The sequence below is a fragment of the Athalia rosae genome, chromosome 4 (assembly GCF_917208135.1).
Source record: "Athalia rosae chromosome 4, iyAthRosa1.1, whole genome shotgun sequence".
Lineage (NCBI taxonomy): Eukaryota > Metazoa > Arthropoda > Insecta > Hymenoptera > Athaliidae > Athalia > Athalia rosae.
This window is the reverse complement of record NC_064029.1, coordinates 19,020,044-19,046,781: the sequence shown is the minus strand read 5'-3', so window position 1 is coordinate 19,046,781 and position 26,738 is coordinate 19,020,044. Positions and strand designations below refer to the sequence as shown.

Here is a 26,738-nt window from a genome sequence, read left to right as displayed (position 1 = left end):
CATCAATTGTGAGCCCGGCGTTTGCAATCGAATCTTCCACCTTCCGAGCGGTGTACTTCAGCTTCGTAACGTTGTGTCAACAAAGGGGCCCGCGCAAAATCGGTACGCACGAAAACGCAGACACGCTCGAACGGTGCGAGACGCAGCCGGAGTCCTGACCGTCTGACCTTGAACTCCCGCTGGGCGAAGTACGGTTAAATATCGACCGTTGGTTGTATTCTCCGGGTATCCAGTCAGCTCCGCCGCCCTCGCTTCCACCCGCACCCCTTTTTCGGTTCGCCCTTCGATCCCTCGCCGAGTCCTTGGAACTGGAGGCGAGCGAGATGGAATGTTGGCAGGCGGTGAAATGGAAATGGGGACGAGAGGACGGGCGGAGAGTCTCGAGCGCCGGATAGAAGGCATCTCGTACAGTCTGGTAGCTTGAACGGTTCGGGCCGGACCACAACCTACCCGACGTCTTCGCGTCATACCCTCTCTTCGGGAGATGGGGGCGAGAGATAGGCGAGGGGAGAAGTGGAGTTTCTGGAGAAGGGGGCAATGAATGTAGCGGGGATATCGATGAAAGGCGATATACCGCGGGGTTGTGCGTGTCGAGGTGACCTTGGGCTTTTCGTAGAAATAGCTGGGGAGGTATCCGTCTGTGGAAAATCGAAGAACGCGAGCCAACGGACACCCTGTTGCGGAGTTTCCATCTGCTCGTAATTCTGCCTTCGGCAATTACCGTATCGTATCGGTTGAGTGTATCGTGCAGATGACCCGCAACCACTCGGGCGTCAGGAACCAGCTCTCTCTATGAATTTGCAGGAGATCCGCAACCGCACCAAGCCCGGTTCTCAACTCCCTTTCGCGTACCCGCTGCATTCACTTCCAATTTCGTATATTTCAATTCGCATCGTTTCAACGGTCGCGGTGGATCGGCCGGGTATTTCCGTAAGGTCGATACTTCGCGCAAGACAGAAAAACTAGCCTCTGCAGCCGGAGGCTAAATCCGTGGCGATAAATCAACGATTTTCGCGATCGTGACTCGACATCGCCCAGTGACCTACATACAGTTTTAGCATCGCGATCAGCCGATGACCATAATGCGGTTGAATTACCTGATATTCTCACGTACAGTTATCAAGAGCCCTCGTCGACTAACATAATCAATCGTAGAACGCGTACCCTCGTACCCGACGATTCGCTATATTCCGTCCAAGTTCAGATCGAGTCGGAGTTTCTCTTTTGGTATACGCATACGCCACGTAATACACATACCGCGCGATACTTAAATATATTCGTCGTCTTTGCGACCTACGCCACCAGATTATTTTTGTCGCGGCTGAAACTTAGGACTGGCAGAGTTAGTTGTTGACTCACGCGTTCACCTAGATGCAAGGCAAACTTGAACTCGACCATGCCGAGGCGATGGAAGACTCGCTACGGAACTACCGAAGTCCTCTTCGCCTTTATGAATTTGCGAAGAGGCGGAAAACTCGACGCCGTCCGTACCTTACGAGACGCGGAAGGTTCGAAAGTACCATTTGAATCGACGACGATGTTGAAATCGGATCGTTTTCGAGAGGCTGCGATAAACGGCGTGATCTTTGTCACGAAGTGGCTGGATTCCCACGATCGCGCGATGATAAATTTGACGAGAGAGATTCCGTCGATATCATTCCACCGAGATTCAATTTCCCAAGAACATTGTACGACAGCGAGTTGTTTTTTCTCTGTTTCAGCAATCCCAGAGCATCTCGCAACATGGCGGAAAAACAGCGTCGAGATAACCTGAACACGAACATCTCGACGATGGCCGCCCTGGTGCCAGCTGTGGCCGGGAGTTCGAGGCGAATGGACAAGATATCGATTCTTCGGTTATCGGCAGCCTTCCTTCGAACCCAATACAGTGAGATCCGCAGATATGCATGTTTTTCGCTATGACGTTAGAGTGCTCGGAGGAATTCCTCGGTGTTCCTCATACACGTGGATGAGTATTTTCCCAACTATCGGGTCAACTCCTAGCAGGAGTGAAAATATCCTTGCGAGTAATTGAAACTCTTGGTTGTCATCGTGGCAATAGCTGCGATACTCAACTCAGAGAACTCGATCGCATCGTAACGAGACACGCGCGCTTTATCGAATAAAGTTCGTCTACTGCGTTACACGTGCCCTGTCTATGTCTAAAAAGTCGGTCCTCTCAAAGACTCGATGAAAAATCACTTTGCTCCGCAAACTTACAATTAGTTTTCAAACTAATCCTCCGATTCGGAAATTTGAATAAAAGCTCAACGCATTGACCTCAGAAGCGGAAGAAACTTTTGTGGGATTTCAAAATTTTTGAAAGACCTTGTTCCCGCACTTCCGAAATCCACGCGTTCGAAAAAAGGAATTGAAAATGTCACCGCCGACATGATAACAGACAATTCGATCTGAATTGATCTGACCTGAAAGTAGATATTATAAGTATTCGCAGGTGGTTTCAACATCTTCGGTGCATCAGGGAATAAACTTTGCCCGTACCCGCCACCGTACGTTGATTTGTACGGACAGACCGAGACGACAAATGTTTACATTGAACGACGTTGAACTCTGCAACACATACTACCGATTATACGGTCGCGATCGGCACACTGTTATTTCGCCAAAGTCGATCGAGTGGGAAATAAAGAACATTTGCAAATTGTGAATTTCGTAGATGGGCCGCAACCTTTCAAGGTAATGAGCGATCTCCTTTTGTTGCAGCATTGGGCTCAGGACCGGCTTCGTTTCTTCCTCAAAAATATAACGACTTCGATCTCGAGCAGTACATAATCGAAGTGAGTTTTTACTCGCCCTTGATTATCAATTAATCGCCAAGCCCGTATTCGCTCGTTGTTGTAACCAAATTAAGTTTACATTATACCGAGCTACGAGTACGTGAGATTCTCTTCCTTTCGCCTGTTCCCTGCACAATCACTCTTCACGATTTTCAAATAATTTTCCATCAACAGAACTTGGTCGCCAACGCGGGCTTCTTTCTCGTGGTAACAACGTCAGGAAAAATCGTCTACATCAGCCGACACGTTGAGCACCAGCTGGGCCACGCTCAGGTGATCTTTTTTATGTCATTAATTAAATCTTAATTCCTAACAATCCTTGACGGTTATGCACGCAAACGATGGATGAGTAGATCGACGGTATGCGCCTACCGGGTCGCGATCTTCTCCGATATCTGCCCGCGAAAGGCCATTCGTTCGCGTATCCGAACTCGAGAGATCACCCGGCGATAAAGGGGTCGCAATCGGAAATCTTCAAAGTATAATACATTGTACAGGGATTTATATTTCATCGACGGATGACGGATGACGGAGTAACCTTTCGCCGTGTTAATAACCTTGTCCACTGGATCGAACAGTTGATCGGTAAACGCTGTTGGATATACGCGGGACGTATACGGGCTTCACGAAAAGAGGCATAATAGGAAAAAAATAGTATCGATCAGGTGTACGCGTTGAATTGCGATGGCTGGTGTTCCCATAGCAACGTTGCTCTATCTACTGCCAGCCTTGCATTTCCTCCCGCTATACCTCGTCACACGTTATACGGTGTACGATCTTGAGGTAACTCCGACTACCCTCTCGAGTCTCCCTCTCGAGAAGGTGTAAAAATCGTTTCAAACTATCATATCCGAAAAACAATAAAGAAACTTGTTTTAACCAGAGTAGCCAAAGAAACGAGCTACCTTTTTTTTTCAGAAAATAAAGAATTCAAATTTATTTCTACCTCTGTCCTCTAAATCCGATCCTCTCCTTCTCCCCCCCTCCCTCCCTCTACGTTTCCAATAGGTTTCATACTTCATTTGTAGGCAGAACAATGGATACGCAGGTGATGTAATTGACGCAGCTCCTGAATCCCTCGACCTCTCTAGAACTTAGCTTACGAATAATCGGATGTTCCCGCGTTTTCGCGGTCCTACATCTCTATAGATATGCATCCACGAATACTTCGATGAAATATTCGATCGAATCAGGTGCCGGGAAAGAAAGAAAACGCGGACCTCGGTCAACGTTATCATTTTTTTTTCGTTGGAGCTTATACCACCGTGTAACTCTTCGGTACGTCACACGCTTACGTGGACATAGTTATTCCGCGGTCAATCGATCTCAAATCTTTCGCCTATCGATCGGACTTCAAAACCAAACAGTCCTTGACGGCACGAGCGGACAGCTTGTGAGTAAGTGTAATCGAGAACCCGGTAAATCTTCTCTTCTCACAATGAGGTGGAAGGAAGCTGTCCGACAGAGTAGGCGGCTTGTTTGTGCTGTTTTTTTAGCACAATCAGGTTGTATTGTGGGTGCAAGAGGTTCCCCGTCGAGTAAATGGGCGTATGTCGCCGACGCGGTACACGACGCCCGGCAGCACGTGCCTTGGCTTCGACGCTCACGCGAACCATTCCAATCTATCCTTTTCCCGACTCGTACGAACCGAAGGGACGAATACCTGGTCCGGCATCCTGAACATCTGGTACACGGATGATCGACCCTTTGAATTCAAATTTCAGAACGAACTGCTGGGTCAATCGCTGTACAATTTCGTCTGCGCTGAAGATTACGAGGAGTTGACGCGAAATCTTACGCCGGACGAGATGCAGTCCGGGCTGACGAATACGTCGAATGCGGTCAAGTTGACGAACGACGACAATTCGAATTCATCGGAAGACCTGGCCTCTCCGAAGGAAGAGAAAAAGTTCACGGTACAGCGGCGGAGCTTTAATATAAGGATGTCGCAGAGGACGGTGAACAAGAGGGATCATAGACAGTACGAGTGTCTGCACATATCCGGTCAGCTGAGGCTGGCGGACGCGTGTACGAATCAGGGAACCACCATCCCCGGCATCCGATCGAGGCATCGAGGTACAACACCCGATTAGGCTCAGCGGGCCACTTAAAAATTTCTATTACCCACGCGAAATCATTTGACGACCTTTGGATATACGATTCGCCCGTCATCCTGACGAGTGCGTACCACTCCACTCGCTGCCTACCCGTTTATGTTCAACGGTCAAACTTGCATTTCCTTAGAAATCAACTCGACCAGCAACGACATCGTTTTCGTGGGGATCGCAAGACTGCTCAAGAGACGAACCATCACCGAACTGTCGCTACTCGAAGCGACCAAGGACGAGTATGTCACCAGGCATCTCGTTGACGGAAGAATCATTTTCTGCGATCACAGAATATCCGTCGTGGCGGGTTACATGGCGGAAGAGGTCTCGGGACTGAGCGCCTTCAAATTCATGCACAAAGAGGACGTCAGATGGACGATGATAGCCCTTCGGCAAAGTGAGTCAAGGATTCTTTCGCTCGGACAGAAATGTATAATATATTCTTGCGCTTATTCGCCACTGGTTGCCATTGGCCGAAATCAGAGAACAACGAACACTCGCGTTCCGGTTGAAAAAAAGTTTCCTTTATTTCCTCAGTGTACGACCGTTGCGAGGGATTCGGTACTTCGTGTTACAGGCTCTTGTCAAAAACTGGACAATTCATCTATCTGCGTACCCACGGATACCTCGAATTCGACAAAACTACTCAAACAGTGGAGTCATTCGTTTGCGTCAACACTCTGGTCGCGTAAGTATATTGGTATTGATAACAAAAACAAATCTATCATTCTATAAGAGATAAAAATGAAAAATAACAACCGTCCAACGGTTGTACTCAATGCGTTTATCCCGGTAAAAATAAAAAAAAAAAAAACACACACAATATAGAGAAAAAGAGGGCGAAGAACTGGTCAAGGAAATGAAAGACAGATTTTCAGCGACCATTACCGGTCCGGCGAAAGCCATGATCACACCCTCGTCAAGCTCAACACTTTCCCAGGTGAGTGCGCGTTCGTTTCTATTTTTACTGCTATCGAGAGAACCATACGAGATTCTCTTCGAGTCCCATATTCAATTTCACGACGTGTTTCCCAGGCTTCTGATTCGCAGCGCTCGGATACAAGAGCGACGGTCGAAGACCCGCTGCAACTCGAGGATGCGATAACTCATTTAATCAGCGATCTTCCCTCCCCATCGGTGTCCGAAGATCGTCTCTCACCTTCCCCGTTGCCGAATAATCAATTTTACAAAGCTGCGATATATTCCCGAGGTCTACCACCCGCTTCGATACAGGCTCACAAAATCGGAATCAAGACGATTAATCACAAGTCACCCTCGGACAAGAGTTCGCAACGATGTAAAATTGAGGGTCAGAAAAGGAGGGAGTCGGTAACCCTGATTGATGAGGCAGGGCCGACGGACCTCCTCGAAAACGAGGAGATCGCAATTGCTGGACCGTCGTTTGCGCGGCCGAGTCAAAGAGTCGCATCCCCCGTGAGAGAATTATCCGCCGAAAGATTGGCCAACGACTCGAAGATCGCGGTTCACGTACAAGATGACGAAACATTAACGGAAGTCCACGAGGATCGGCCTCCGACTGACGAGTGTTTTAGTGGCGAAACTTTGGTGGACACGAACATTTCCCAAGCTATATTTGTGTCCGATTCTACAACGATTTCAGATCACGGTATTGCTCGCTCGTTGCATAACTTTGGGACCAACGCTGCATCCGTGTTCAAGGCTTCGGCTGATAATTCACAGGAGAGACGGGCACCCCGTAAACGGGATACCCAGGGTGGTGACATCCGAGCAACGGGGAAAACGAAGCAGCAAAACATCCGTAAGAAAATCCCACCGATATTCTCTGGTTCTGACTTTGGTTCGCAGAAAAGCGTCGCGCCCCGAATCGATTCGGTGGTAACGTCAACGTGCAAAGTGGTCCAGCGTGTAGCGCCTACGAATTTTATAATTCAGAAAGAGATGAACAGTGGCAATCCAACTTCTCAAATCCCCATAGCGGACTATTTGCGAAACTCCGATCAAGATAGTTCGACCAACAAGGCGACGAGGTACACTCGGAAGAGATCAAGAAGCAGCGAGACCGCGATAGTTTCCAAGAGAAAAGCAAACGTCGCCGCTAGAATCCAGAATTGCCCTCAGGATGAGGGTGACATGATTTTTCCCGCCGGTGCGAATCCCGAGGCTAAGCAAAATTCGAAGATGAGCGTGAACCTGAACGTCAACGTCAATGACCGTCCGATGCTCGGTTTCGGCGACATCGGTTCAATAACTGGTATCGATGAAATGGATGCACCGACTTTGATCGGGAGTGAGATTACTCAGATACTGGAAGTCGATAGGCTCGCCGAGACGCCGATGGAATTGGAGTTTACCGATGCTTACCAACATTTGAATCCCAGTTTATTGGACTCCTCGGATCGTGTTCAAGAAAATGTCGAGCTCGAAGATCTTGAGGAAGATATGCTGAGCCCGAGCCTGGATGCTGACCCAGGTACCGCAGTAGTGTCACCTAAACAGATAAATGCGAATACGAAATCGAAATCAAAATCAAAACCGAGAACAGAATACGACCGCACGTACACCTCACTGTAGCACCAATCTCTAATCAATTATGTTCCTACCACCAACCAAAAACAAACAAAACTATCTTTAATTTTACCGTCCGTTGTACCTGAAGCGAATATATACCTGAAACCATTCGGATATACATACATATAGTATCGGTTCTTACCTATCTTCTCTAAAATGTTGCGATGTTTCAAAAAATTCAATTAACCCAGTAATCGATAATTGATATAAAAACAGAGGGATTTACCGCAAATAAAAACGAGCAAATGAAAAAAAAAACGAAACAAAATTAATAATGATAATCGAGAGATGATGGCAACCGCTAACCCGTATTCTATCTGGCATGTTTGTAGATCTTATGAAGAAATTAGGAGACCTACAGTCGGTGATGTATATCGGAAGTAAGTTTGATGTATTTCACGATATTTATCAACTCCTAATGAATACGTTCGCCGACACGACAGAAAGAATGACGTTATTATCACTGAACACTGTGTCAACTCGTTGCAGAGCTGTGACTATATTAAAAATGCCCGACAGATTCTTCGAGTCAAACCTCACGATAGCATCAGTTCTTGTTTAGAAAATTCTCGAAATTTGTTGTTTCAGAACCCATTGACGAGGCAAACGTTGACCAATTTACAGCAAGCGATGTGAGTATCGCTTTCACGTTAATTCGCATGGCATAGCATTACCACCGCACCTATTAGTACCGTTTTCTTAACTTGACTCCCCGAACTCGCCACATAAACGTAGATAAGATCAGGAGATGAAATTCAATTACGTATTTAAATTGAATTCCTCCTCTTTTCTCTGATTTTTTGCAACGCTTTTATCAAATGTTCCAGCAAGCTGTTAGCGAAGGGATACGAAGAACGCAATTTCAACTTGAGAAATGCATGGCGTTGAGAGAATCGCAATTCAATGTGCTGAAGCGTAACCTGGATAATCCCGCTCTGCAGACGAAACGAGATAATCCTGCCTTGCAGGCAAAGCGCGTAGAGTTAGAGGTAAATTCACAGAATACGTTGAACTTTACCTTGTCAATATTACTTCACCCCTGTTTCAGGCCGAGCACAACAAAGAGAAGCAGATACTGAAGACTCTGCAGCAGGATCATTTGAACATTCAGGCAAACGTGCAGCACAACATCGGGGTATGAACGATTGTAAAGATGTAACGACGATCCGTGCAGCCCTATGGTATCTATACTTGGAAACCTGAAATAAACTCCGAACTCCTCGAAAAAGGACTCGTGTTGGAAGTGAACGAAGAATTGCCATGACGTGCCCCTGACTCAAGGATAAATAGGTAAAACTTGAAACAATAAGTAAACATATAGAAAACATAAGGAACATAATAAACATTGAACAAAATGTGGACAAAAAAGTAGATGATCGAAGAGAAAGAAGTCCGGGCCAACGGAAGGTTGCGCTAAAGAGAATAATTCGCATCTTTAGGCGTGTGTTGATTTAACCTCACGATTGACCGGTTGTACATTTTTTAAACTCGCTTCCGAATTCTGTCATGAAACATCTCTGGAAATAGGAAATAATATAATTCAACGACAATGTCGTCATTGTCCACTCAATAGTACGGCTATACTAGGGTGGTCCTCATTCGTATTTCAATGAAAAATTTAACGGTCTACAAAAAAAATCGAAGCCCCTAGTGTTTCGAGAAAAAATTTAACCGACTACAAAAAAATCTCCTATGATTTTTCGCTGAATTCACTGGTTTGAAAGTTGAATTCGAGGTCAAAGTTCAATTTATACAAAATTATCATTAGAATAACTTTTGAAACAGTCGATTTAGCAAAAAACCATAAGAGGCTTTTTTTGTAGAGCGTTAAGTTGTCTATTGAAATATAAATTTCCATAATTTTCAATATATTTGTCAAGGACCTATGAATTTTCAAAGAAAAAAACATGTTATTCTCATGTTATTTCCATGAGAAACTTCGGTGACAATGCGGGCTATCTTAGAGTTGATATTAAAAGCTCAGATTTTCAGGGAATTTCTTTGAATTTATTTGGAAGCGTTCAAGTCCCAGGGAGCATCGAAATTCGAAAACAACCCTGTTAGGGACAACCCTAGGCTATACGTACTATTTTTATTTTAGTACGGTTTTTCGCGAAATTTTTGATAGACGTAATAATCAAGTCATTCAATTTTGGTATCAGAATCCAATTATTATAGAATAAAAAAGGAATCCAATCTTTGGGACACTGAACATAAAAAATACAAACGCGTCATTTGATGGAATGAGTCTAATATAATCTACATGTATGAACTACAGTGTTAAGAATGAATCGACTTCCAAAAATTACAACAGTCCATAATTTCATCAAACCAATCTCAACGTACAAAATGGATTCGTGTATAAATATGTTTTCCGTATGACCCCCCACCTCGTGTACCTACATCAACTCCGAATATAAAGATTACCATTCCCTAGTTGGCGATTTCCATACATATTTTATGATATCTTATTTGTACATAGTTTGACAAGTATCTGGCAATAGGGAATATAACAAATATACGTTTAATAATCTTTAAAATAAAAAACTTCAAAAATTAACATCTATATTATCGAAATGATAGATCGCTGCCATCGACTTTATTGGCTCACTGTAAGACTGCGACGTTAATATAACACGTAATTATTATAATCATCATCATCGTCATCATCGTCACCCTCATCGTCATTATTGCTAATATTATAATTGTAAATGATATTATTATTATTATTATTATTATTATTATTATTATTATTATTATTATTATTATTATTATTATTATTATTATTATTATTATTATTATTATTATTATTATCATTATTCTTATCATTATTATTATTATTAGTACGATTATTATTATTATTATTATTAGTACGATTATTATTACGATTATTATTACGATTATTGTTGTTGTTGTTGTTGAAATTATCATTATAACTATTATTAGTACTATTGTTCTTCTTGTTATTTCAAATATTATTATTACTAACAATATCTTTATTAGTATCATTAATAATACAATTATATTTACCATTATTATAGGTAAACCTATTTTATTCGTATTCTTATTATTATTAGTGACTGTTAATCATTATCGCAATTACCGTTCTTGAACTAATTCTAAATATTATTACTTATCAAATGATTCTATAAGCGATTCGTAATTCCCAGATAGCCCTCAGGTAGTACGCGTTGATTTTTTTAGCACTATAACAAATCTTATTTTTTCGACGAAGTAGGTATCTTGCTTGTCGTTAGTCGGCTGATGAAATCCGGCAAAGAAGAGCAAAAATAAATGACATTAAAGTTTGTAGAGTGACTTGTCATGGAAAAAAGTTGAAATAAAGGTGAAAGCAGAAAAGAAAACCTAAAATAAAGACGAGATCTGATTGTGAGTACGGTGTATGTCAAGCGAACTCAATTCTGACTTAAAGTCTTACTACTTTGTATTGAAAAATGAGTCGATCGATTTCGCCAGGCGTACTTTCATCGTACGCTAAATTGTTCACAAGTTCTGAAAGCTATCTGCAGGATGTTTACCTACCATATTTAGAAAAATTAATGTATTAAAAAAACAAAGGAACCTAGTTCCGAAGTATGGTGTACCAATACTTACATAGAACTAGATAATCATCGTAAATCAACGTTGGTTTATCGCAGCATGCAGTTCACTTTGTCCGTCAATGTACGATTGATCGGCAATGCCGAGTATCTCTTCATTGAATTCTTTTTCTCTTTTATTTCTTACTTTTTTCTTCGTAAATTCTTCTTGCGTTTGGAACTTTTCATCCTCAACTTCAATCGATCGGGATTGCTCAATCAATATCCCCGCGACGAAATTCTTGATCTTTGCTTCTCATTGTCGATGATTTTATTTCTATTTATATCAGTTCTGATTACCTACTTCACTTTTCTCCATAGCAAGTAAAAATTTTATCTTCAGTCAATTTCTTTCAGACATAAACAAGAGAAAGGAGGAAACAGAGTTGTTTCCATGATTGAGTTTCACCATGAATTGTCACGTACCCGTTATTTTATTCTATCATTTTTATCATTTTTCGCAGTTCGATCCCACATTGCTAAATACGTTTGCAAAAAGTTGGCTATTCGCGAACTATCATTTCATCAGTCTACAGAATTTCAGTTTGCATACTACGGAAATTCTCTAGATACCGCGTTAATGTCGTCTACTATAAGATTGTAAAATACTAAAATAGACATATTATGTACTATACATATACATACATGTAATATATGTATTTAAAGATACATATTACACCACCAAGTATATTACCGCCCTCCCCCCAAAATGTTGAGTACAAAATACAAATCCAAACTGTCTGTGTTCAGTGTTCTTCCTCTGTAAACATATACCAATATGTGTATAACATTATGAAAGTCATGACAAATTCAAGTCATTACCTATCATATAAGTATCTGTTCATACAAAATCGATTATTCAACCAATTTTCATTAGAGTATTAGGCACACGGAGCATGATGCACCACTATTTAAAAATTATATTACCGATGTAATTGTAGACTCCATCAAAACCCACAGTTCTGTACATTATACGCGTACACCCATTGTGTACCCGTAACTTAACAGGCATACGCGAGCGTAATAATATCCATCTAATAGTCGTACAATATCCTACGGTTCAATTAAGCAAATTGAAATAACTATGGATTATTCTAATTTTGATGCGATGTGCTTTTATAAAGCACCGAAGAACTATGAGAGCACTGGACATATGTTTTTTATGTACAAAGTTGTATAAATAAAACAATATTTTGTTTCTGTTTTTTTCAATAATCATAATGCTGATTACGCGACTTGTCTAATTATTCGATTTGATACGACTAATTCTCACACCGTAACACGACGTCACCTATCGTTCGTCGTGCAAGTTGATATCATGTGAATTTACTTGGGAGTGGATCGTTAGGACAGAAATCGTTAGGACAGAATTCACTCGGAGTCGTTTCTACGGAAAACTTCTGCCGACGGATCGTTGGGACAGAATTCCTACTTCTGTCCGAACAAACTGCCTGAGGATCCTTAGGACAGAATTCCTACTTCTGTCCGAACAAACTGCCTGAGGATCCTTAGGACAGAATTCCTACTTCTGTCCGAACAAACTGCCTGAGGATCCTTAGGACAGAATTCCTACTTCTGTCCGAACAAACTGCCTGAGGATCCTTAGGACAGAATTCCTACTTCTGTCCGAACAAACTGCCTGAGGATCCTTAGGACAGAATTCCTACTTCTGTCCGAATAAACTGCCTGAGGATCGTTAGGACAGAAGTAGGAATTCTGTCCCAACGACCCTCACTCGTAGTTCTATCCCAACGATCCCTCGGCAGAAGTTTTCCGTACAAATGACTCCGAGTGAATTCTGTCCCAACGATTTCTGTCCTAACAACCCTCACTCTTTTCGAAATGCATGTTTCTAAATGTTCAACATACATATGTACCGGCTATTACTGCGCATGCGGTTTTACGCTACCGCCATCCAAGGTGATCTCACGTGGGGCAGGAGGGATAAGGGGATATTACTACGTCGACATCAGTGATTACTACGCACGTGTCCCTCCCATTCCCGCAAGCTCCAGCGGCAACGATGCTCGGATGTGCAATCGCAGACGGTCTGTTCGCGAGCCAAACAACTTTTTTCCGAGTGCAGTTTGTGGCGCGGCAATGGAGTTTGGCAAGGGCAAACCTCACCGGTGGGTCGACCCTTGTTCGGAGTCAAGTAGTCAAGCAGAGCCCCCGACGTTTTGGGATTCTATTTCGACCAAAAAGTAGCGGCACCGTGCGCATGCCTTTTCCGACTTCATTTTATAGCGCGCCTATTCAAATACGGGGGGCCCATACGAGACCGTACGACATTGAAACCAATTTGCCCAAGGACGTTATACTCTTCAAGTACGACAACCCCAAATACTTTAAGCGGCTGAATATTTTCGCGATTTCCCAATTATTACTCTGGACTTACATTGCCCAGTTTGTTTACACAGAGCTAAGAGATGCTCCCGTCGTAGAAGTGAGTAAGGAAGATCAACAGTGGTGGCAGCGCGTCAATTTCGGTGAAGCGAGTAACCGGAAGATATTAACTTTTATCGTTTGGTTTGTCGGTACGCTATTCGTCATTCGTAGTCCAGCGGCATGCGATGTTCTGATTGTATATCTTATCCAAAATTTCTACAGGATGCAGCCTCTTTTGTCTTTCTTGGATGTACATTTTGAAGTCCGTGAGGTACCTGGTTCTCAGGAAGGGAGGAAGAGAAATTACCTTGGTGACTTACGCTCCGTTCGGGGAGAACAGGATGAGAACTGTCACCTTGGACAAGGTTGATAATCGAACCAGCTGTTATCCGTACAAGATATTCTAAGCGTAGAGGAGACTGATATACGGGGTATTTTTCAGGTGACTTCCAAACAGAGTAGAGAGAAGGCGACGGTTCACATTCCGATTAAGGTCAAGGGGGATTGGATGCATTATCTCCTCGATATTAAAGGAGAGTTCAAAAATCCGCAACTTTTCGACTTTACAGCTGGGTTGAAGAGGCAGATATAGTCATACAGTATCTACGATAGCTCAAAGCTCCATCAATCACGAGCGTTTGCAAAATAATTATTCTTAAGTTCCAACTATGTACGATGTCATTTTTGTTAAATGAGGTTCAATAAAGGTCACGAGTGAAAATAATTCGTACCGTCCAATATACCAATATTCCAGGAATCTGTGTCTTCGTAACGCCGATAGGAAAAAAACGAACGTGATACTTGTTAAGTAATTTTATTCCACAGATGCACGTCATGGTTACATCCCACTCACTGTATACAATTATTAGATTGCTGCTTGACATATACATTTACATCTTAGTCGCGGCAATACATGGATAAGTTCGGGCACATTTCTTTAATTGTATTATTCAATGGTCAATAGTCACTGATTTTAATTCGAGTAAATCGACAAAAAGTAGATTCGGGTGTACCCCATTCGGCAAACTCAGAACGTCTCATCGATCCCCAAAAATATCCCACCTGTTGCGCCAACGGATCGCTGCATGATTGAAGTACGTTGGATGCATATTTTTGATGATCATACAATATATATATATGGTTATAAAAAATTAGAAAAATTTGTTTCACAAGTCCGCATAAGTATGTTCGTTAATAATTCAATCCATATTTTACTCTTAAGAACTGAGGGAAAATGTCAAGGTAACGATACATAATCACGTTATACTAGAAAATGTTGTGTGAATCCGACGATGAATTGCACAGGCCTGCAAATTTAAGAAGACATCTTTACACGTAGTCTGTGTAGCGTAGCCGAAATTCAAAAATCATCCGCACGTCCTTTTTCCTCGAGGACGTCGCGATTTCTTGTTGAAAAAAATTAATTCGATCTCTTCCCGACTCCTGCTGAAATCAATATGCGAAAAGTCACGTTTGTTCTGAAATGAAAACAACTCGTCAGCAGGCCTGTGCTGTCGCTCAAAGAAATTAATGAAACGATATGTAATGAGGTATGCGTCAGAAGTATAACATATATCACTCGTCCACTCGATACGTCCGTGGCGGTATCGTTAAGGCTTCATTGTTTTCTCTTCGTCGCGTCAACTATACTGTGTCATTAACGTCATCAGCGCTGGTCGGAATCATTCGAGACCCTCGACGTGCGCGAGAGATATTCCATCGAGAGAGGCCAGTCGTGAAAATTCAATAAGCTCGATCTTAGCGATTAACATGATACACTATGCGTGAAGCTGAGCTCGCGTGAAGACCCACCGGTTCGAACAAAAACTCGAAATAATTATCGTCCACCGTGAAATTTGAATTTTCCATATCCGTTGCTCCTCGATCTAGACGGGGTGCTTAGCCACCGTGGAATTAATACAAACATAATATCAGCAAATTGCTTTGGCGTACCGGCGCATGAAATCTTCTGCGGCGGCTGAACACGTCTCTAGAATCTCTTATCGTTAAGCCGGGAGAGAATACAGTATATACAAGAGGGCGAAATTATTCAGCGCTTGTTATATGTATAGTCCGGATTTTTATTCTATATAAATGTCCTCTATGGGGAAAGCAGTCTCGATGAATTTCGTGTAGAACCGGTGAAATGCTCTCCTGAAAATAGTTCGATGAATTCGTTTAGCGAGCTCGCATTCGACGCGAAAATTTCGCCGCTGATAATGAAAATTGATAACACATACCCAACAGCTTCGGCGACGGGCCTCGTAGACTCTTGACCTATGAAGACGTGACAGGCGAACCTCTGGAACGTTGGGTGCTTCGTGATGAAGCCAAGGTAGCGATGATCCCGGGGATGAAAGGCGCAGAAGGAGACATTTTTCAGCGAGTAAAAATAGTCGTGGCACGGACCCCTGTTTTTCTGACGAATTGAAACGATTAGGAATTTTGCGCTTTCCTCCCACGGCGTCGATACAGCGTTCCATCATAGTTACCCGAGGTTTGCTTCGATCGACCATCCGCAGACCCTGATCAGAAACTTCCAGGATGCAGCTCTGCGAAACCGGTGGTTGCTGGTTGGGACTACCGACTATTCTGCGCACCGCTTGGCACACGACCCCCGTCCCCTTGTGAGCGAGGGTTTCCACCGAGCCGAGATACCCCAGGAGGTATCGTTCCCGTTTCACCTTTGGCGCTGACGGGTCGAAATCACTGTAGTCCATGTCCACCGCGTATGCCGATGGAAAAATGCCTTGCCGACCGGTTCTCAGATTCACACCTGAAACGAGACGATGTGTGCAGAGACAATTCGAATCAAGATTCACTCCCGATTCAGTTCCGTTCCCTTTACCTTCGCACCAGAGATCGTCGGCCTCCTTCTGCACATAGATAGGATCTCCGATCTCCAAGTCAATTTCATCGTGATGCCGTGGTACGAATTTGTGCAACCCACGATGCGTCGCCTCCAGCAATTCCAGTTGCGTGAAGGGAACGCCGCTGCTACCTGTTGAATACGAATCAAAAGTTTCACTCCGGACCTGTATCCTCGTCGGGCTACAAGGCTCGAAATCGCTGTCCCGTTGCATTCAACTCCCCTCTCGAGTAACGCGCGTGCATTCCACGACGAATGTACGTACGTACCGGAGGGGAAAAGTACAATCGTACTGACAATGAAATTTCAGCCATTCGTGTTCACCTGGCGTACTGCTCGGCGACACGGAGTTGGTGTTCTGCATGGCACTGCAAGGGATCGGGGACACGCTTTTTGGTCCATTGTCCGGTGAATGCGCCGTGGAGTGACCACTGTCGGTGGTCATCCGCTCGCTGTCCGGTGAGCTATCCTCGTGACGAAGTCTCGGATGACACTTCCTCAGGACAAGATATGGCCTTCCCGCCGCAGAAGTAGCTGCCCCCAGCTCGTCGGCGAGCGAAGGAGACGAGTGAAACGACGAATGGCACATCGTTATCGCTGGAGGAAGGTACGTCGATCATAATTAATTGAAGATAACGGTATCGATCTTGAAACAAAACGTCACGGTTATTACTTCCAGGGGTCTTGGATGACAAGGGTTCATACCTCGACCCGCCCTCGGGTATACGTCGGGGTACTGTCGCGAAAAGCTGATGAAAACCCCGTGAAAAAACCGGTTGTCAACGCGCAACGCGACTGACCAATGTTAAAAATCGTTCTTTCAAATTTCGGCGCAAAATTAACCGACAAAATTGAGCCCAGTATTGAAATTTGAGGGGTATCTCGGGCTATGCCTATACCTAGAGCTATGAAACACTCGACGAAGAATAATATTACGTCGCAATAATTGTTGACATTTTTTTTATCCCTGTATCGCAGGACGAAAAAAGGAGTTAATGTGAAATATCGGTAACTTCTTACGTACCTCCACGAATTTCTCCCATTTTTTCAAACTGAGTCTTAACAAATTTTGAAGCAAACCGGGGTCACTCTGTACCGAAATACCACTTCAGGCACTTGGGATAATGCGACGGGTCAAATTAGAATCTTCAACGAACATTCACCTGTACAACCCTACAACCGATGGAAATAGAAATAGAGAAATTCCAAGTACAAAGAACCATCAACTAGATTTCCGTGAAAATTCTTAAGCGCATGATGCGGTCAACTCGGTATCAAGTCCCCAAACGAGTATTATAGTCCAGACAGGATTCACGAGTGCAAACCAAATCGTGATCAATCGCAACATCGCACCGTATAAGGTGGAAATTGTCCGACCATGAGATCGATAAGATACAACTGATTCACAAGCGATATCGATATAACTTTTCTCCTCGGTCCTCTTCTGCGGTTTACTCTTCTAGCCTGTTTTGCAGCCAAGGATACGTAAACATACATACGAGTTGCGGCCGGGGGAAAGGGGGGAGGGAGGGAGCGTACGATTCTCCGATCTAAACGGCTAAAGTTTCACGTGTTCACGGGGTGATCGTCGTCACGCACCGGTTGCTCATGGATCGCTCGCGTATCATGTTTGCTACTCACATTTCTTGGACTTGGGAATTTCCGGTAGCCTTCTCCTTCTGCGTTCCCCGCTCGCGGTGCTTCCGCTCGCGGTGTTTCGATTTCCCGAAACATGTTCCGGTGTCGGCCACGGGCTCAGACTCGAGCAGGAGTCCCCGACGTCGCTGATGACGCTCTCTCTCCCGCAGCTACCTCCTCCTTCTCCTCCTCCTCCTCCTCCTTCTCCCGATCCGCCAAGACCTCCGCCACCCCCGGATCCGAAACTCCCGCAGATCGACCGTTTCCTACTGTCCAGTCCATCGAACAAGCTAATGTCACCCAACGTAGTGCCGTTGTCACTATTCTACTCACATGCTATGGAAGTTTGTTAGCTTCTCATTACCAGCCCGATACCAGTCGGGCGTGAACTCTACTCGTCGGGTACGAATAATCGACTACCAGTTGAACCGTAGGGTAAAACAAAATTTATACGGGCGAGACTCGCAAACGTTTCTCTGACTTAGGTATACCTGAAGTCGCTGTCCACTAGGATGGAACAGTGATGATCCAAATCCTCGTCATCGTCGCACGAACTCTGCTCGCTGTGGGGACCGTTACGGTGAATCAGTGCCACTACCTCGTCGTCTTCCGAATCCCCACCGGTCCCAATCCGACCAACGTCCCCGTCGCTGTCCTGCGAGGACGACGGTGAATCGTCGACCATGACATCGTGAACGAGTCTGCGAACAAGACGAAATGATGAAAATTCTAATGGTGCCGCATAAGTTTGCCAACTCTCGGTTGGATCTTCCTAATGTTACCCGCTGAAACGACCAGAACTTGTAGGCATACGCGATGTGTATCGAATCCACGAGGTAAGAAGTGTTGAGAGAGCTTCATCCGTTTGAGTCGTTTCGCTCATTTCGCCATTCAATAAGGTTGCAGGCACGTATGGAGTTCGATTGGTTCCGTTTCGAATACGCTTTGCTTCTGATATCGATTGAAACTCTTGGGTAGGTAGACCGTCGTTCGAACCGTGCCTATATCTTTGTACCCCAGCGATAAGAACATCGAAGCTAAGTAGATATTAATTCCGACTTCGCGACCAATGCGAAATAGAGCGTCCATCCGAAATACACCGAGTCAACCTCTCGCCGTCCAAACTGAACAGCTTCTCGGGAGTTCAGAGTTACCGTAATCATAAGAATCCGTCGTACCGCACTATTGCTGTTGTCATTCGCACGATTATCAGGCTTCTTCGTTACACGATTCGAGTAAAATCGTCCATACCGACCACACGACAATGATAAATGAGAATTCCGACAACATTATCTCTGCGACATCCTTTCTCGCGATATCAACGGGTACGTCTCCAAAGATCAGGATGGTGCATGACAAGTGCATCTTGCCGCGCGGCGAGAAGGTGGCGAATAAATGAGATATTATTTCGGGTTGTGCAGCGTTTTGATGGAATATTACTCACGTGTAATTGGATATCGGTGCCTTGAGATGTTGCGGTAGTCTATCGAAGTAGTGGCGAAATTCTTCGAACTCTGTATCAGCCATTCTTGAATCGTCGGTCCTTGCAGACGGCCCACGGAGGATGCGACCTGACCGGGTAAAAGCAGCGCACGCGTCGCCACGCTATTGATTTCGAAAAGTCGAAGGTGACGCGCGCAACCGCCTATCCACGGATTCCGAGTTTACAAACGAAAATGAAATGGGGCTGGAGGGTCCAAAGAAAATGCAGAACTCTGCTCAATTAACACTTCGCCTGTGGGAAATGAGACTTGCAACTCCTATCCTATGGATAGAAATGACAAATCTCGTTATTGATACCTGAACGATGATCAATTTCATTGAACAGGTATTCCCGTGATTGATATCACAACGATTTTGTACGCCCCAGAGACGAGTGCGTGGTAAATCGTGATCCACGTGCAAAGAATACGATACTCATTTGCCCACGGCGAAAAGCCGCTGAATTAAAAGCTCCTACGGTACTTGAGGGTTTTTTAATTTTCGGGTGGCTTGCGAACAAGTGTCGCGGTGTACCAAGGACCATTCGTTCGTGCCTCGGACCATCCTCGGGAGGATCTTAGTGTTTACCGACGTTGAATACCCATCGCTATACGTGCCTTACCATTTGCCTCCCGTCGGCTTTACCGCGGGCACTACTTCCCGACAAAGCGCTCTTTGCACCGCGAGTAAACTGAACTTTTATTTCCTGAATGAAACCGCCCCCACAGACAGGAATTATATAGAGTATAGAGCAGAGGTGGTCGGAAAACTAGATAAGATACTTCGGACGTCGCTATTCCTACCGACTTGTTGAACGGTTCACCGTCGGAGTTGCATGTGCAAAAAAATGGTTCACGGCCTCTGCCATTCGCAAAAGCGGTGTGTGGATTCCCCCCAGCACCTTCGCTCATCCGGACCGGGTTGCTATTCTCTCAGAGTTCACTCGGTGAACCGGGGACGCCCGATGCGGGCGGTAAGTAATTGAAACCACGTGAAACAGACAATTCCTGAGATATACGCAGTGTACCCTCGTGGCATGGTACCGCAGATACCGGACCTTGATAGGATCAATTTTCCCGATTGCGGTCCAGACACATCTCCGTATCATTCGTTTTTCCACTCATTCCGCGTAGGTGTGTGTACAATGTAGATTTATATTTGAGCCGATAAGCGATGCTGTATGATCAACTTTTGCCGAGTCTCGTCGCACAACAGTTCAGGGAGTTTCGTAAGGCGACAGCTGTTTTTCACCTGGACTGTCGTGCGGAGATCTGATCTGAAATTCGATGGAAGTATGAAATACAAAACTACGATAGGTCCGGGAAACAGGGAAGAAACGGCTGGTTTACTTTTCTTTCGTCGAGTAGAGAGCGAAGCACCCGGTATAAGTCAGCGTTTCGTTGGCAAGTATAGCTGATAGTGGTAAGTGATGGGCTGGATAATGTGCTGCATCTACTTTGCGGAGAGTGGAGGGAGCCGAGAGGACTACTCATGAGCAGACACGTTCTATAGCTTCGAGCTCTTATTAAGCATCGTCCTTCTCGGACCGTCTTTGCCCTTCTCTCGTTCTTCGTTTCCAGCTTTTTCCAAACCAAACATAGATTTTCACAGAAGAACAAACTCCCGATCTTCGTGCGCGTTATATCATACCATGGCTCAACCTTCGAACGACGATTCGCGGGGTAGAGTCAACGAAGACGGATGCAAATAGTCCATTTTCCTATTTTCCGGCAAAGAATATCGATTAGGTGGAGTCTTGTGATTTGTAGAAGCTGCTGCCAACTCCACGATGTGGTGATGTAAGTACACGTGGGTAGACACGTCTCGGATATCATGGACTATACCGTAATGCAGTGATTAATTGTCCTTTTGTCATTATCGTCCGCTCTCGGATCTGGATACTTATGAAAGTTTGCGTTTCCATTGACATGGAGCGCGGGGGTAGGGGGATATCTAACGGTCCGTGGCAGTACAACCGTAAACAATGGTGCAACGTGAAGTATCTGCTTCATACTCGTGATCACGAGGGTGAGCTCTGGGAATTGACGACAATGCGAATGTCTGGTTTGATAATCGATTAATTATTGGTATCTCTATGCATAACCCACCTGCAATCTTTCCCCCGGCACAGTGGCAGAACGGTGATTATTTCATTCGCGTGAAAGCTTCGATTAGACGAAGGTACACCTTCATTCTGGCTCTACGGCGTCGAGTAACGATACGTCGAATCTACGAATAGTCGGACGCCCGTCCGAATCTGATATTCCGGCTTTAGTTTTGCAAACAATTCAGCTTAGAACCGTTTCCACGATTCTGCCGGGAGCTTGTCAAGAGGTAGATATAAGCGAGAGCCTGGAGCCAGAACCGAGCGACGTCACGGAATATTCAGTGTATCAGTTAGAGAAAAGCGGGGGAACGGGGTGAAGCTTGGTACCGAGAACGAACCACCCCAACATCCCCCCGGTCGCTATCAGGAGCATTCTCCGCCAATGGTGAGCTGTTATCACCTTCGGTAGGGACCAATCGGGAGCCTATGCCGGACGAAGACAGGGCGCTCAAATGCCTCTGCGGAGGGGTAGAAAGCTTAAGAAGACCGGAATCGGTCGAGGAACGAACATCGTCGGATCCGCCGAGTGAAACGGGTGGTTCGTTCTTTCTCTTGTTTCCCTCGCTATCGTACCAGGTGTATCTCATTCGTATTCTTCGGAGGTCCCTTCGTATCTTGATTCCAATAAATTCCGGTAATTGAATAGAACCGATTCTATCATGAGTGGTTCGGGAAAGGGACTCCTGGGCATGTGGCTCTACAGAAGAGGTAAAGAATGGGCGATCAAGGAGGGAAGCCCGATGCACAAGTCTCGTGACGTGAGTAAAAGTCATTCCGTCTGAATAAAATAGCGGTGAAATAAAATCGCTGTCGCACCTAAGTTCAGGTCCCGATGACCGAGCGCGAGCCGAGCGAAGGAAACAAGAACTCCGTAGTCTTCTCCCTGAAGAATCAAGTCGGCGGCTTGGCGCGTGCCTTGCAAGTCTTCCAGGTAAGAACTTAATTCGGTAAAAAGGAATAACAGCGTTCTTCCTCGTTCCACGGATCTAACACAGGGCTACGCGCGGACGACATATTTGATAACGAGGATTGCGATCACTCGGACCTACTCATAGTTGTTGAAAATCAGACCGGAAATTCGGCAGGGCACGTAGGTCTGCGTATTCTATTCCACACTCCTCCAGGTTGATCTGAGACCGCGAAGAATGATCGCAAACAGTGTGATAATCTCGTTGACTTTGTGACGGGTAAGATTGCCGCGGACCATCCTTGACGTTGGACTGTAAAAGCTTCGAAGCGTTCTCGTCCAATGACTTTCGGAACAAGATAACGAATTTCCATACCGTGACGCCGCCCATACGTTATAGATCGCGTCGGTCTATGTCCCGACCATCGTCCGCGAGACTCGGCGATCTTATAACGACGATTGCAAAATAGTTGACTTTCACTTTCGCATCGCAGGACTTGGGCGTGAACGTGGTACACATAGAATCACGCCAATCGGCTCAGCGTGGTTCGGAGTACGAAATTCTGGTCGACGTGGAGTGCGACGGCAAGAGGATGGAGCAGCTGATGAGGATGCTAAGTCGTGAGGTGGCAGCGATAAATTTGGCGCAATTCGAGCAAACCGGAAACATCCCTCAGCCACCGACTCTCTCGGCCGCTCCTAGCTTCGGTTAGTTAAGTTTCTTTGCGAAAATGGCGGGATAACGAGTATAGCTTTCGAGAGGTGACGAGTGTTTCCCTTGAACGGAACGCGCGATAGACCTGAACGATGAAAGGCTGAGGACAAGTTCCGATGCCGAGATTCAAAGATCACGATCTATCCAATTCGGAAGTTTGTAGCGATAATTATCAAGAACAAATCTAGATTTCAGTGAAGTGGACATGCCATGGTTTCCTCGAAAAATTGCGGATCTCGACCAGGCTCAGAAGGTGCTGATGTACGGCTCCGAACTGGACGCGGATCACCCCGTGAGTTTTCCCCACCAATCGAATTAAACCGTTATAAAACTTCCATAGGTTGTGCTCTAACGTTACGCAACATGATAGACCACACTTTCTCCGTTATCGAATCATTCGAGTATCACCATGACGCGCCGAGAACTCGACGAATGACCGTAGACTGCAGGCATAAAACTCCAAAGCGAGTCACACTGTCCGAAAGATAAACTCCGCGTAACTCATACACGACTGAATTTTCTTATGCCGATTATTCTGAATTCCATGCTGTCAGGGATTCAAAGATCCGGTCTACCGGAAACGTCGAGGAACATTCGCAGAGATCGCTAATAACTACAGGCAGTGAGTGTTTTTTGTCATATCCAAGTGACACATTATCCTGTATTCATCCTTTGTTCCGAATGATCCCATTTTCATTAGAGTACGATCAAAGTCTCACTGCCTGTACGGTTTTATTTCTATTTTCAGTGGACAGCCGATCCCCAAGATACAATACACTACAGAGGAGGTGAAGACTTGGTAGGTCGATAATTTTTTGTCACTCTACTTCTGCTCCAAAAGCGAGACTTTTTGTTCCAAACGCGAAGAGAAAATGATTCTTTATGGAACGCTATACGCCCTCCGAGGCTTGGCCGCTTCGATGTACGCGATATACGCGCGATTGAAACTCCGAGTTATCGATGTAGGTTCGTGTTTTTCGCGCAACGAGACCAATCAAAGCTCCCACTCATCTCTCCGCCCAGTCACACTCTTACTTACCTGTATCTTCTCCACCTTCGTCTTCGCACAGAGTTTTTTTCTCGAGCGCCACGGCAGGATGTCGGGGAAGTTATCACCCGTTTAAGACACGCCTGGGTTAGCTCAATGAGTCGAGTCAATCGGTGTCTCGTCCCTACACTACCGTTCGTTCATCGAGTGGGAAGTAAACGGAATTAGATTTGGAAAGCACACTTTCGCAACAAGTTCGAGTTCGCAGTGAATACTTCCTTAATTGCCCCGTTTCCGTTCGTGCTTTCAATCAACGAGTAACGGAGAATACGGCTCGGCTCGAATCCCCGCGACTCCGTAAATGCGTTTCTCTCGTATACGAATGCTTGGCTTTGATTATTGTTTAATGGAATTAGCCATCCGGTCCATCTTACGTACATCCCTCGGCTATTGGGGCATCCTTCAAGTCGACTTTTACAACGACCGCTCGAATTTTCGCTAATTCCCGCTCAAGATACAACATTAACGAGTGTTGAGTTTGGTTCACCGAACGGATTTCCTTTTTTCAGGGGCACGATCTTTCGCGAGTTGCATCAACTCTACTTGAAACACGCCTGCAAAGAGTATCTCGAAAACTGGCCGAAATTGGTCAAATATTGCGGATACAGGTAGCCGTCGGTTGAACGATTAACGCACCAAACAAATCTCGCCCCATAATGCTTATCATATTTGTTTATTATCTCATACAGAGAGGACAACATACCGCAGCTACAGGATATCGCCCTATTTCTGAAACGTGAGTCGGCCATGCCTATTTATAACGGAGACGTCCAATCGTCTGTGTCGCGACACGATGGGGCGGTGGTTTGAACAAAGTTAATACAAATTTCAGGAATGACTGGCTTTCAACTGCGACCGGTTGCCGGTTATCTTTCGCCACGAGATTTTTTAGCGGGCCTTGCTTTTCGGGTGTTTCATTGCACCCAGTACATCAGGCATTCCTCGGATCCCTTTTACACTCCTGAGCCGTAAGAACGAAAGAAATACCCAGAAACGATCTACCCGATCGGTAATCACGACTGATTCGCCGGTCTCTTCGTTCTAGCGATTGCTGCCACGAGCTACTGGGACACATGCCTCTGCTCGCTAACCCGAGCTTTGCTCAATTTTCTCAGGAACTGGGTCTGGCTTCACTCGGAGCTGCCGACGAGGACATCGACAAGTTAGCTACGGTAAGCGGCTCGATTTTCCAATTTGCCCGGTCTATTTTTCTAATCTTCGCCTTTTCGAACGAGTTACCGTTCATACGTACAACTCCAAAAATAGAGGGTTGTAAGCGGTCACAAATCGTTTCCTTCTCGCTTCCCGTTTGCAGCTGTACTTTTTCACGGTGGAGTTTGGTCTTTGCAAACAAGACGGTGCTCTGCGTGTCTATGGCGCAGGTCTCTTGTCCTCAGTTGCCGAGCTGAAGCACGCCATCGGTACACCTGAGAAGACCTTCAGATTCGAACCTGACGTCACTTGCAAGCAGGAGTGCATCATAACGGCCTTCCAGAATGCCTATTACTACACAGAAAGTCTGGAAGAGGCCAAGGAAAAAATGCGGTGCGTTCAGATCACCCCTCGGTTCGAATGAATATTAGGAGATTACGAGATTGTCTAATTTTTTAGAGCCTTCGCAAATCAGATACAACGCCCCTTCGGTTTACGTTACAATCCTTACACTCAATCGGTAGAAGTTTTGACGGATGCACAGAAAATCACGGCCCTAGTCAGCGAGCTTCGAGGTGATCTCTGCATAGTTTCCAATGCGTTGCGAAAAATTCACGAGCAGGACGATACCGTTGACGTGGAAAGAATTACAAGCCTTCTAACGCAGGGAATTGACCTGCCCCAGGAGTCGTCGCCGGACAGTGACGAGGACGATAGGAGCCCAAACATCGAGGAGTCTCAAGGTAACAGGGAGGACCCTGGTGGGAATGACGGCGATTTTCATTCACCTCTCGACTTTGTATCGAGGCAACGTTAAATTGAATTTCAAATCCGGTCATCGCTTTCGCAAACCTATTACGATGTGTGTCTGTATTATGTGTAATTCATGTTAGAGTGTATATATATATATATGTAACAAGAGTTTACCGGTGATATTATTTTAACACTCATTTTGTTTGAAAGGGAGCCTGGACATACCTCCAGACTTTGTTTGACCTGAAAATTTAGATCGACGAATACCTTTATCAAGCAGGCAGTCTTTTATGCTGTATCTGCTGATCCAGTTCCCACCTCCGACAAAAATATGGTTTGTTTTTTGCCTTTCGGGCTTCCTGAGGCTGTTCGTCCTTCTCCAACTCAAAATTTGCGTTTTCGACATGAGTTCAATTCAAAGGGTATAACTAGTGGACCATGAAACGCAATTTGAATTAATTAAACGCATTTGATAGGTGAAGCTTCAAGCTTCAAAATGCTTTTTTTTGCAACTCTCTACCCCAATTTTTCGAGCAGTTACGACGCTTCGAAATCGGACGTATTTCGGAGCGAAGGGGGGGCAGACATAGCAATTCGCAGACATATCATAACAAAGGGATGCCG

At 45.1% G+C, this 26,738-nt stretch overlaps 4 protein-coding genes across 9 annotated transcripts in view; 3 read left to right on the top strand and 1 right to left on the bottom strand.

Moving 5' to 3' along the window:
• The window catches only part of LOC105693620 (neuronal PAS domain-containing protein 2-like), a 29,513-nt gene extending 19,642 nt beyond the window's left edge, over positions 1-9,871 (top strand). For 2 of the 4 annotated variants that reach the window (XM_012413668.3, XM_012413666.3), the window contains 12 exons: positions 1,722-1,888; positions 2,725-2,798; positions 2,973-3,071; positions 4,523-4,874; positions 5,043-5,303; positions 5,444-5,594; positions 5,735-5,846; positions 5,942-7,358; positions 7,789-7,836; positions 8,045-8,088; positions 8,284-8,445; positions 8,505-9,871. In XM_012413668.3, coding sequence (XP_012269091.2) covers positions 1,722-1,888; positions 2,725-2,798; positions 2,973-3,071; positions 4,523-4,874; positions 5,043-5,303; positions 5,444-5,594; positions 5,735-5,846; positions 5,942-7,358; positions 7,789-7,836; positions 8,045-8,088; positions 8,284-8,445; positions 8,505-8,597 — 2,980 coding nt within the window. In that variant the 3' untranslated portion in view covers positions 8,598-9,871. Of the gene's footprint in view, positions 1-1,721; positions 1,889-2,724; positions 2,799-2,972; positions 3,072-4,522; positions 4,875-5,042; positions 5,304-5,443; positions 5,595-5,734; positions 5,847-5,941; positions 7,359-7,788; positions 7,837-8,044; positions 8,089-8,283 lie in introns of all 4 variants that reach the window. The other 2 variants (XM_012413667.3, XM_048654846.1) reach the window with 2 other exon arrangements.
• A 3,114-nt stretch (positions 9,872-12,985) lies between these two features.
• LOC105693602 (transmembrane protein 223) lies at positions 12,986-14,167 on the top strand. The gene is made up of 3 exons (XM_012413634.3): positions 12,986-13,592; positions 13,666-13,808; positions 13,886-14,167. Exons 1-3 carry the CDS (start codon positions 13,079-13,081, stop codon positions 14,033-14,035), a joined length of 807 nt encoding a protein of 268 aa, XP_012269057.2. The 5' UTR covers positions 12,986-13,078; the 3' UTR covers positions 14,036-14,167.
• A 74-nt stretch (positions 14,168-14,241) lies between these two features.
• On the bottom strand, positions 14,242-19,645 carry LOC105693600 (JNK-interacting protein 1). Of its 3 annotated transcripts, none has more exons than XM_020856722.2 (8): positions 19,395-19,645; positions 18,442-18,651; positions 17,954-18,240; positions 16,637-16,909; positions 16,292-16,444; positions 15,936-16,219; positions 15,684-15,862; positions 14,242-15,597 (listed from the first exon to the last, which is right to left on the bottom strand). In XM_020856722.2, the coding sequence occupies exons 1-8, from the start codon at positions 19,475-19,477 to the stop codon at positions 15,525-15,527; spliced, it is 1,542 nt and encodes a 513-aa protein (XP_020712381.2). In that variant the 5' UTR covers positions 19,478-19,645; the 3' UTR covers positions 14,242-15,524. The 3 variants fall into 3 exon arrangements, with proteins under 3 accessions (XP_020712381.2, XP_012269055.2, XP_020712382.2); XM_012413632.3 differs by having other exon boundaries at positions 17,954-18,219; XM_020856723.2 differs by having other exon boundaries at positions 17,954-18,216.
• Positions 19,646-19,900: 255 nt separating this feature from the next.
• Positions 19,901-26,282, top strand: LOC105693587 (tryptophan 5-hydroxylase 1). The gene is made up of 12 exons (XM_048653478.1): positions 19,901-22,297; positions 22,366-22,470; positions 22,941-23,154; positions 23,350-23,453; positions 23,716-23,783; positions 23,910-23,960; positions 24,719-24,817; positions 24,899-24,945; positions 25,042-25,177; positions 25,255-25,381; positions 25,525-25,754; positions 25,821-26,282. The coding sequence occupies exons 1-12, from the start codon at positions 22,199-22,201 to the stop codon at positions 26,176-26,178; spliced, it is 1,638 nt and encodes a 545-aa protein (XP_048509435.1). The 5' UTR covers positions 19,901-22,198; the 3' UTR covers positions 26,179-26,282.
• Positions 26,283-26,738: the final 456 nt, after the last annotated feature.